This window comes from Dama dama, chromosome 5 (genome assembly GCF_033118175.1).
Source record: "Dama dama isolate Ldn47 chromosome 5, ASM3311817v1, whole genome shotgun sequence".
In the NCBI taxonomy this organism is placed as follows: Eukaryota; Metazoa; Chordata; class Mammalia; order Artiodactyla; family Cervidae; genus Dama; species Dama dama.
Window position 1 is genome coordinate 130,051,245 of NC_083685.1, and position 12,478 is coordinate 130,063,722.

Sequence of the window (12,478 nt, forward strand, 5' to 3'; positions counted from 1 at the left end):
CCTTTAGGATGGACTGGTTGTATCTCCTTGCAGTCCAAGGGACTCTCAAGAGTCTTCTCCAACACCACAGTTCAAAAACATCATTTCTTTGGCACTCAGCCTTCTTCATGGTCCAACTCTGACATCCATAGATGACTACTGGAAAAACCATAGCTTTGACTATATGGACCTTTGTCAGCAAAGTGATCTCTCTTCTTTTTAATATGCTGTCTAGGTTTGTCATGACTTTCTCATCGACTGTGAAAATCAGATTGATACTTACACACTCATGGTAAAAATTTTCCTGATCTCCTCATCTGTAAGGCTTTCTAATCCACAGTGTCTATTCTAAGCATATCTAAGATTCTAGCTTGTATTCTACACATTTCTCTGCAATCTTACCTCTCACTAGACTATAAGCTCCTTAAGGAGATGGAGAGAAAGATAGAGTAAAGCAAGGTTCTGTTTATAGCGAGCTTACTATAGCCCAGTGCCTCAAAGCCAGCAGGGGTCTCAATAAATACTGTATAAATAAACAAATGCCAAGCACTGCCCAAAGAACATTACACACATAGCCTTGCTTGATTTTTTTTTAATAGCTATGATTTATTGAGTGCTTACTGTGTGCCAGGCATTGTTTTAAGTACCTTAAAAATATTATCTTTTTAAAAAATATGTATTGATTTATTTATTTCTCCAGGCCTTAGTTGCGGCATGCAGGACCTTTTGCTGTGGCATGTGGGATCTAGCTCCCCGACTCAGGACCCCTGTACCGAGAGCTCAGAGTCTTAGCCACTGGACCACCAGGGAAGTCCCATCTTGCTAAATTTTTATAACAATACTGTGAATGTGTCAGTCTCCACTCAGCAGGTCAGGAAATGGAAGGTAAAGATCAAGTAGATTTTTCAAGGCTCCGAGTAAGTTAAAAAATAGAGCAGAGTGCATTTCTGTTTAGTTCCACCCAGCATGGTATCTTGAACATAATAGTCAAAATGGTATCTGTTTAGCGGCTTCATTTAAAATGATAACCAACCAGCTCAGGGAACTCTGCTCAGCGTTATGTGGCAGCCTGGAGGGGAGCGGAATTTGCGGGAGAAGTTTGCGGGAGAACGGATACATGTCAATGTACAACTGAGTCACTTTGCTGTCCACCGGAAACTACTGGCTATAATTCATAGCCCATAAACTATTGTTAATCGGCTATACTCCAATATAAGATAGAGTGCTTTTTAAAAGTTATTTGTTCATATGTTATATATTTTAAAGATCACTCTGTATATCGCCATATATAGATAGATATTGATAAATATGGCTTTGCTGGTGGCTCAGACAGTAAATATTCTCCCTGCACTCCAGGAGACCTGGGTTCAATCCCTGGGTCAGGAAGATCCCCTGGAGAAGGGAATGGCAACCCACTCCAGCATTTTCGCCTGGAGAATTCCATGGACAGAGGAGCCTGGCGGGCTACAGTTCACTGGGTCACAGAGAGTCGGACACGACTGAGCAACTAATACTATAATTATTGATATCTAAGGCAATGGCAACCCACTCCAGTACTCTTGCCTGGAAAATCCCATGGATGGAGGAGCCTGGTAGGCTGCAGTCCATGGGGTTGCTAAAAGTCGGACATGATTGAGCGACTTCACTTTCACTTTCCACATTCAAGCATTGGAGAAGGCAATGGCAGCCCACTCCAGTGTTCTTGCCTGGAGAATCCCAGGAACGGGGGAGCCTGGTGGGCTGCCGTCTATGGGGTCGCACAGAGTCGGACACGACTGAAACGACTTAGCAGCAGCAGCAGCATGCCTGTAGATATGCTAACAGTAGCAATAGAAAGATTTTTTTTTTAATACCTAGGAATATGTTTAACTAGAAATCAGCAGAACCTTCTGGAAGAAAATGTTATATTTCTATTGAGGTACATAAAAGAAAACTTAAATAAATCACACATTTATCTTGGGATTAAAGGTTTAAACTTGCAGTAAAGAAGTCAATTCCAGTTAGACTGATCTATAAATTTACTAGGACTTGGGAGCTTCAGGTCTGAGCCATTCTGCTCCTACTGGTTCTCCAGGTTCTTGCTTCACCCTTATCTCTAACTCATCCTTCCCATGCGGGGTTAGAGGGGGGAGGACAGAGGAAAGGAATGAACAGCTTGTCCCTGAACACCCCGCCATCCACCCCCAGGGTTTCCTCGGGGGGTCACAGGAAGCGGCTGGAGCCTTGGTTTGACTGTCCTGCTCTGAGAAGTGAGAAAGCTGGGAGAGAATTCATCGCCTTGAAAGAAGATGCACACCTGCCTCTTCAACCACACACAAAAAAGAGGTGATTCTGGTTTCTTCCACACCTTCCAGTAGAAAAGGAAAACAGGGAAGATGCAGGTTCATTCAGTTTCAAGGAAACTGCACTTGTCACATTTACATAGAAGCAACCAAGAAGAACGGAAATCACTAACCCAACAAGGCATTATTCCTCTACTGAGCTATGTTGCCAAACAGGCTGCGTTTTTCTTACTGTTTTAAGGCAATTTCACTTGGATGTGCACGGAAACACACAGGGTTTAGATCTGCTTGGTTACAGACCCTAAGACAGGTAATGGAATCACCATTCATTACTGATGCTCAACAAATCTCCGTCTACTGGTCTGTACACACCAGTTTGTCAGTAGACCAGCTGTAACCAGCTTCCTCTAACCAATGGGCAGTTTATACTTGGAATTCAATCTGAACTCTCAGGATGGCTCAATATTTTAGGCCTAAAGGAACATCTCAAAAGGAACCTATCCATAGGGAGCCACCGGTCAGCCCCTCCTAATGACAACACGGGACCCTGGTGTGCACAAGTTCCCATGGAACCCATTCATGTTTTCTGTCTCCAACCGTGTCTTCCAGGTAATGGGTTCAGCCATTTATGATGAAGTGACCTCTCAAGTGGAGGAGCCAGGAAGTCAGGTGCTGGGGTCACACAGACCATGATTAAGGCTCTGCTCTGTCACAATCAACCTTGACATCTAACCTCTGGCCTCAGTTGCTCATATACAAAATGGGGCATCATCGCATCAGGCCCTGCTGAGGTGAGAAGGAGACATGTTCATCGCTGAGCGCAGTTATCTGGAATATGAAAGCCTCCACAGTGATGCTGCCATCTTGGATGACAGGAAAGACAGCACTTCCTTGTAGGGGACTAAAGCAGACCTCACTTTGGAGATGACGAACAATCTGGGCTCATCCATCCAAAGCAACTCTGTCTTCACGTTACCTCCTTCCACGTCCTCCCCTTCCCTCACTTCCGCAACCTTTGCCAGCACCTTCCCTGATAAATATTAACACACAACCTCCATAATATCAGCGACTCTGAAAGCAACAGGATCCTCACACACAAAACGCAACTGCCCACCCAGATTTGGGGGGCTCTGATGAGAAAATGGGCTTCTCAGGGGGTATCAGTGGCCAAGAATCTGCCTGCCAACGGAGCAGACGTAGGAGACTTGGGTTCGGTCCCTGGGTCAGGAAGGTCCCCTGGAGAAGGAAATGGCAAGCCACTCCAGTACTCTTGCCTGGAGAGTCCCATGGACAGAGGAGCCTGGCGGGCTCCAGTCCAGGGGGCCACAGAGAGTCAGACAGGACTGACTGAGCATAAGCTCCACGTGAGACAATGGCTGCAGCCTTTAGGAGGCGGTAACCTGCCTGGGTGGGACGGAGGCTCTTTCGACAGAAGGATGGTCCCGTCCTCATCCACACAGAAGACACAACGGCAGCCCTGAGCTGTGTCACGATACCAACCCACAAGGCCAGGCAGTGTGGGAGCATGACTTGGTTTTAGTTCATCGGTTTTTTGCACAAAATGTGGGACAAAGAAGTGGAGGATGAAGGGACCAGGGGAAGAACTAATGATCAGTTTTCTCAAAGGGGCAGGAAAGAAAGATGAGAACATAAAAGAAACGCAGAGCAAACAGGAAGAGTGCAGCGGAGGGGAGAGGACTCGGGATGGGCCAACGAGACGGCCGCTCAGCCGGGCGGAAATGAGCAATGGCCCACCCATCTCACAGCCAGGAGAGACGCCACTCAGAGGCTTCCTGTGGGCTGGGCCCGAGGTCACCGGCTGCGTCCCGGGTGAGTGGCCATCCAGGTTAACGACTTCCAATTAAAGCCAAAGAGGAATGTAATATGGACCAGAAGTCATCACATGATTGAGGAAAGTCACAAAGGGCAAGGTCACCGAGCTTTTTTTTGAAAAGGGCCAGAGAGTCAATATTCTCTGCAGGACATGCAGTCTCCATCACAGTGATTCAACTATACAATCGCGGGGGAGGAAGCAGCCCTCAACCACACAGAAATGAATGCGCAGAGCTGTGTCCCAATAAAACTTTATCAGTAGACACTGACTTCGAATTTTATATAACTTTCTTGTGTCATGAAATGTTATTCTTTTTAATTCTTCTTTCCCAATCATTTGTAAATGTGTAAACCATTTTGGCTCACAGGCTGGCTGATTCATGTTGATACATGGCAGAAACCAACACAATATTGTGAAGTAATTATCCTTGAATTAAAAAATAAATTAATTAAAAACAAAACAAACAGGTGGGTCCAGATTAGACCCCCAGCCTGTGGTTTGCTGGCCCCAGTGATGAGCTTGGGCCCTGCAGCCAGACAGGACAGGCTTTGCATCCTGCCTGGGCTGCCTGCTGGGTTTCCAGCCCCGGGCATGTTAGTGAACTCTCCAAAGCCCCAGAGCCCTCTTAATTTGTAAATTAGCAATAACTGCACCTGTCCTCCTCAGCTTCGCAGGTGGTTCAGTGGTAAAGAATCCACCCACCAATGCAGGAGACACAGGTTCCATGGCTGGGTCAGGAAGACTCCCTGGAGAAGGAAATGGCACCCCACTCCAGGATTCTTACCTGGGAAACGCCTTGGACAGAGGAGGCTGGCGGGCTACAGTCCATGGAGTGGCAAAGAGTCGGACACGACTGAGCATACACACGCCTATCTGTCCTGCTAGGATTTAGGTGAAGTTCAAAAGCATAACACCTGAAAAGTGACTGAGAAATAATAAGTGATGAGGATAATGATAGCTCTGGGTAACGGGGTGTGGGCTGTGATGGCTTCAGATCTATCGCTAATTGTCTCTGGGGAAAAAAAGAAAAAGAAAGGCTGACCCCAACCCAACTTAAGGATAAATATACAGACTGGAAAATAAAACAGACGAAGAGGGATCCAACAAGAGCCTATTCACTGGGTGACAGAGGATGAGACGGTTGGATAGATCATCAGCTCAGTGGACATGAGTTTGAGCAAACTCCGGGAGACAGTGGAGGACAGGGAAGCCTGGCGTGCTGCAGTCCATGGGGTCGCAGAGTTGGACTCGACTGAGAGATCGAACAATGAACAACAACTCAGAACTAAGTTGACTAAATTATGATGATTTGTGATGGACTTCGTGTGTGTGTGTGTGTGTGTGTGTGTGGGCTATAACGTGAATACCTCTCCACTGCAGAAAGAGGGGGTTTTAGGAACTGTGTACCAAACCATATGCACCAGCTCACAGGAAGGAAGGCCATGTGAGGAAGCAGAGTGGGAACGAAATGAGATGGGGCAGAGCCAGGGGCGGTGGTGGGTCCAGGAGGAGACTGCTACTGGCGGTTACCTGGGCAGAGGTCCCTGCTTGGTCACAGGGCTGCCAGTGATTAAGAACTGACAGCTCATCTCTGACAACCCTTCAGATGCTTGAGTTCAGAGGTAACTTGCAAACCAGCTCCTAAAACCAGCACGGGCTGAAGGAATTCACTTCAATCCTATCCCACTGGACTCTCCAGATAACTCATCTTCGTCCTGCATATTCTTTGAGCTGAGTGAGGATCACTCAATCTTTAAATCTGCTTAGAAGGCCCAGGCAAGCAGAATGACACTTCTTTAGGAATGGTTCAGTTGCTTTTTATGCTACACTTGCAACTTTCAAATAATCAAGCAAAGATAGAATGGAGACATCAATGTGGAAAAGGAAGCACAGGAAAACTGCATTATAATTTAATTACCCCACACCTTTTATGAAAAATGATAGAGAGCACCACTGATGAAAAATACTTGCATTGTCAGACATTCATTGAGCACCTATTGCTCATGAGCTCAAAGAGGCAGAGTTGCAAAGATGCAGAAGAAGAAATGTTAGCTACCTAGCAAGAGGCTTTCAGAGATCATCCATAAAAGGCAAACAACTACAGTGGCTAAAATTTGCAGCTGTATAGTGTAGGCACTGGAATTAAAATGAGAGCATTTGCAAAATATCCTTTGGCAGAAAATTGATTAAAAAAAAAAAAAACCACAACTGTGATCAAGTATCACAGTTTCACTCGGGCGCAGAGAGCACCTCCGATGATGGTACTGTCAGCCTCCCCTGCCAGCATGCTTCCCGCAAAAACAAACAAAACAAAAAAAAATGTGAAATATCCTCAAGATTCTGGAAAAAACGTTTTATAAATGTGGATTCCTAGTGTTTGTGTGCGGTTTAGTGAAAAGAACGCTGGGGCAAAGAATCAGGAGGTGTAAGTTCCACCTATGGCTCGGTCTTCAGGCAAATCACTTTCTTTCAGAGGGTTTGCTCTTTGTAAAATGAGCTGATTAGATTATAAAACTCCTTCCACAGCTCTACATTCTACTACTTAATATCAAGGTGCATAAATAGGAGCATTGACTAAGGAAGGCTGTATCAAGAATATGTGAACGGTGATTGACTTGATATAATTTCTGAGGTCATCAAAGCAGATCCTCGCCTTCATTCTTCCAACAAATCTAGCAAAGGAAACCCCTTTTATGGTTAGCTATTGCACATGAAGCTAAAAAAAAAAAAAAAAGAATTATTCTGCCACGATGCACATAATACAACCAGGTGCTTATAGGAGAATCACTCACGAAACCAAAGAAAAACTACTTTTGCCTGTAGAGATAACTGAAAATGCACAGATGTCCAGAAGTTAGTAAATTCCAGATGGAATTTAAATCAAATCATTATACTTTTCTTATTATTGTCATCCAGATTTGGCTAGCTACAGACAGTAGAACAAAATGAGTCTACAAAGTATATGTTTACTTAAGACATTTTGGTTAAAATTAAAATTAGAACTCCCAGGGCATTAAACTGTTTAGATGCATGAAAGTTGAACCCAGCTTTGAACCCATGATTACCTAAGCTCTGCCATCTTGGAATGTTCTGGCTTAACTCTGAAAATAATCTGATCCCCAAATTAAAATTTTTAAAGACACATTTTATGAGGGAAAAAAAAAATTCAAACACATGAAACACAGATGTCAAAAAGAAAAAAGAAAAATTCAACTTCTTCAGCAGTAAAATTCAAATGAGAGTAAAATAGTAATACTTTTTATCAAATTGGCAAAAATTTTTTTTTTTAATTATTATACACAGGATGAAGGAAAGAGAGCATAACCATTTTTTTTTAAAGCTTATATTGGGGTATGGTTGATTTACAATGTTGTATTAGTTTTAGATGTACAGAAAAATGCTTCAGAAATACATGTACGTGTATCTGTTCTTCTCAAGTTCTTTCCCATGTAGGTTATTAGAGAGTATTAAGTAGAGTTCCCGTGCGCTGCAGTAGGCCCTTGTTGATTATCTGTTTTGTTTATTTTTGAGTTGGTTTTTATCGGTGTATAGTGGCTTTCCCATGTTATGTCGGTTTCTGCCATGCAGAGTGAACCTGCTGCATGCAGACATGCATCCCCCCTTTCTGGACTTCATCCCCACTTAGGTCACCACCGAGCACTGGCTAGGGTTGCCTGTGCTGTTCAGTTGGTTTCCCATTTTATACGCAGGAGTATGCACAGCCTCTCTGAAGAGTAACTCATTGGGCAATGTTTACCAGGATGCTTAAAGGGCGCGCACGAACACTTGCAAACAGCGCCGGGGAGTGAGCACCAGTGTTGGCACCTGGGGGGCCGCACACCCACGCCAGCCTTCGCTCAGCACTCCCGCTTCTAGGGATCCGTCCTAAAGAGACAGTTGGGCCGATGTTCAAACACGTGTGTTCAAGGGGTTATAGTCCCTGCAGTATTGTGCAGAGCTGTGAAAAAGTGGAACTCTCTGAGGGTCCAACTGGGGACTGATGAAACAGGTACCTTCTTACAAATTAAAATGAGCAACTGCTAAAAAGAAGGAGGAAGCGGTAGGTGCATGCCTGGGGAAAGCTGTCCGATGATACATGGGCCAGTATAATGTGAGCTGCAGAATACCGCATGCAGCGCAAAAGAGCCCGTGTGTTCACGTGCAGAGTCCCCAAAACGTCAGCAGGCGTTAGCTGTGGGCTCTGTGACTCTGAGCGATTTTTATTTTCTCATTATGAATTTCTCTTCTGCTTGAATTTTTTTTCAATGATTATATATTGTTTTCATAGTACTAAAAGAGTCATTTTTAGAAGATGAAGAAAATAATGCAGCATGGGGAAGAATTAGAGATTTGTAACCTGGAATTTAGCCAAAGGCCATAGTATATATAATGTCTGAACTGGGACATTTATCATAGCAATGCTTATAACATTGAAAGCTCATAAACATTCATGTTCTATTTAAATAAATTCTAGTGTTAGAATTAGATTATGAATGTAGCGATATATTAACTTTGACTATTTCATAGTATTATTGCCAAGTGAACCAAAGGCAACTGAATCATTTTATAAATATTTTGGATTTATTCATATTCACATATGTATCAGGACAGGAAAAAAGTCCAAAAGGATATAGGCCAAAATGTACACTGTCCTCACTAATGATTCTTGTTTTTCTTTCCTACAATTTCAAGTATTTCTACAATAAAGTAATACTTAGGCACTTTCCTAAGTTTTAAAAATATTCCTTATAGACCTTTCAAACTTTAAAATAATGTAAAGCAGTTATAATGATACTAATCTGTGAAAAACAAAGGAACAAGAATCTCAACCCCTTCCTCCAGCATCGGACTTACCGCCCAGAGACCCCCGGGGAAGCCCCTGCGGCTGACCTGCATGTTGTAAAGTCGTGAATGCCACATGGATACAAAACAAACTCAGGAAGCCCAGGCCACCTCTTCTGATTTTTATGTCCTAAGATGTACGAGGTTATAAAACAGACTGGCTCAGATTACAGGCTAAGCATGACAAGTCTCTCGGGTACAACCTAACAAAGGAATTTACAGAATGAGAAATGTACACTTTTCATTTCCCAGGCTGGCATGAATTTCAGAAGCAAAAAACCCACAGTAGGGCTGGGTCCTTTGACAATCCTTGCCTGTCAGTCTCCTCTGCAGGCTTCTGAACTGTGCCTGATACACAGTCCCCGTGACACAACGTACCTATCACTATTTTAAACAAAGACAAACTAACATTTTTTAAAGGTGAGTTGAGGGAGGAGTGAGAAGAGTGCCTTGGTAACAGGGTCCAGCTTTTTCTCTCTTTTCAGGTGGACGGGGGGGATGCCAGACTCCCTCCCTCCGGCTGTCCCTCCCTCAGATCACTGTGGCTGATAACAATAGTTTTACTCTCCGGGGTAATGTAGATGACACATTTTCCTGTAGCCTGTCTTCCGGTACAGTGTAGGAATTCCTGCACTCTCTGGGTGCCCTTCCTGTTAACTTACATTTCAGATTTCCTCAAAAGGCATTCTGCCACTTTAATATTTGAAAAATGTCAGCTCAACCCCAGACAGCTAATATAAACAAGCTGAAAAGCCTACCACCTAAAGTTACAACTGTGGAAAACAAAATTTCTTTTTAAGAAATTCTTTCTGGGAATCTCACCGTTGGTGGGGCTGGAGAGGAGTAAGCCAGCCCTCCCAGCTCCCAGAGAGTCTGTAATTCTTTTGCCTCTGCTGTGCCTTAAATTAGAGGTCTGAAAAACTGAATTACAGTGATCTAGAAGGTTCGTAAAGGTCCTTGAATTGAACATGTTGTTAAATTCTTCAATACTATGAGGTTGTAGCCACCTTTTGCTTTTCCTTCATTTCATTTGGTTATAGTATTACAAAGAAGTTTGGTACTGCGAGAAAAAAAAAAAAAATCTTGGCCATTTGAGAATACCGTAGCTGAATTAGACCAGGTCCACACTGAAAAGTCCAGGCCAAAAGTCTCTGCCATTTCTGAAATAATCACACACTTCCTTCTCAAAAGTTTTCCTTTTGGACAGGAATCCCACGTTCACACCAGAGGCAACTTCCACATGGGATCCAATTAAGACAACCACTTGGATAAACAGGGATCCATGTGAAGGATTGCCAGCACGTGATGTGTTAGGGGAGCACCCATCATGGAAGAGGGTCATGCTAACTTCTCTCAGCTTCCCAACTTCCTCTGCTAGGAGGGAGCTGCCTTAGGAGCGAGCCCCCAAAATGCACAAAGAAACATAATTGAGTTTAAAACCTAAGGTCCAAAGATAAGCTCACTAGAGCCCCACCTTCTTGTCTCCCAGAAAGGAGAAGCCCACTGCCACCTCTAAATTACAAATGCACCAATTCCCGTCATGATCTAAGCAAGTATCTTGCATCACAATAATTTGCATACATGCTCTGTTTCACCAAACACAAGTAAACTCCTTGAATGAAACACTTACATATGAAATATTTTTTTATGTCCCCAAATCCTGTGCCAAACATACACACATATATACACAGATACACAGCTATCACCATGTATCCACTCATTTATTAAAATAACCTAAATGCATGAGTGAATACACAGCAAATACAAAGTAACCAGATGCCATCTCTCTCATACATCAAAGCCTGGAATGCCCTTCTAAGCTATGATTTCTCTGCTCAATTAGGAGACTCTACTCACAGGTTTTACCAATATTAAGGAATACAGGCACTTCACAATGCCAATTCCTAGGTACTTGGGTGCTCTTGGCTTTTCAGATTTGCATTTTCCCCCAATACCCAGAGAAAAGAAAGAGCCTTACTTTGAATTTTTGAGAATATATGCTACTTCCTTCCTGGGCTGAGAGGTATGACTCCCACTCCCATCACACAGCTCCCCCAAAGAGTAGCAGGACGCACAGGAGACACTTGAACTCCCTGGGAGTTACTTACGGAGCCCCCTCCCCTCCCTGGCGCCCATCTCTCCCCTCCATACATTCTCGAAGGGCATGTGCTTTCCCCATGCTCAACAGGATCTGTTCTGAAACAAGTCACAGTCTCAAGGCCACCTGACAACACACCCTCAGCTCTATAATGTCACGTCAGGATCTCTATATTTTTAATCCCCCAGCCTGACATTAGGTCTGTAAAATACAACTGTGTAAAAAAATAAAAAAAATTTTTTCAAGGAAAAAAAAAACCATAAAACAACCATAACCCTGAACTTCTGACCTATTCTAAATATAGGCAATTACACACTTATAAGATTTCATTATGGTTGTCAATGAAACCGTGCAGTCCCCCCACCTTGGTGTAAAGCTTAGAAGTACAGTTTTTCCCCCAAAATTTTCCCTGGAGATGCAAAGCATCTCCCACATGGGAAAACATAAAACATCGATGTCCTTATTGCTGCTTCTAAATACTGTGAACCAATAAGCAATTAGCGTAAAGTGCAAAATCTCGGAAGAGAAAGATGTCTTGTCTGCTTTTTTGTAAAATGCTATCACTCACCTTTACTTCCTTTAAAAATCAAAAGTTGCTTAATGTTCAGAGCGATATCAATGGAAATTTAGCTAAATACTAGCACCGCAACGGTTCATTCCCAAAGGAATATAAGATTACATTAATTTCCTACTAGTTGAACTCAAGTTTTACCTTTCATCTTCATCTACCGACTTTTTAAAAGTTCAGATTCCTGTTGCACGTAAGATTACCTATTATATCTGTGCATACTACAGAATTTTACAATTATATAAAGCATTGCACATTCAGACGCTACCAACCTGCTCTATCTCTCCTGACTGGGCAAAAGGCAAAAAAGAGCTCAGCAATCCTAGCAGAAGAATGCAAATAACGTCAATGCACAGCTGAACTGCAAGCCCTGCCTTACAGGAACTCTCTGTGTCTGCAAAAAAAAAAAAAAAAAAAAAAGACACATACTAAACAGGAAATGCAACTGAGCTGTGGAAAACCTCAAACTTAAAAATGCAATCGCCAGGCGTAAATTGCATCCATGCATTCATAAATGCATGCACAACCCTTTGCATTTTTTGCAAGTAATGCAAATAGGCTCTTACCTTTCGACTGAGACATTTTCCCCTTTCCTTTGATGGGGGAGGGGAGCACAAAAGACTTTGCCTTGCTTCTCTTCTGTAGCTAGTTTTGCAACAAAGATGCAAGCTGCAGGCGTGCAATCTTCATGCAAGTGGAGTTTCTCTTGACCGAGGCAGCAGATGGACTTCCAGGGGATCCAGATAGAAATGCACACCTTGCAAAGCAGACTGGAAAGTGATTTTTCCCCCAGTTGCAACGTTAGGGAAGGCTGTGCTGCAGCTACATGATGGGCCAGGGCTGGCAGCTAAAAGCTCCAAACTTGGAACTGAGTA

At 43.3% G+C, this 12,478-nt stretch overlaps 1 protein-coding gene across 1 annotated transcript in view; it reads right to left on the reverse strand.

Annotated features, from left to right (window-relative positions):
- The window catches only part of MAP2K6 (mitogen-activated protein kinase kinase 6), a 102,160-nt gene extending 89,687 nt beyond the window's left edge, over positions 1–12,473 (reverse strand). The window contains exon 1 of the mRNA XM_061144990.1: positions 12,170–12,473. Coding sequence (XP_061000973.1) covers positions 12,170–12,185 — 16 coding nt within the window. The 5' untranslated portion in view covers positions 12,186–12,473. The remainder of the gene's footprint in view (positions 1–12,169) is intronic.
- Between the last annotated feature and the right edge of the window lie 5 nt (positions 12,474–12,478).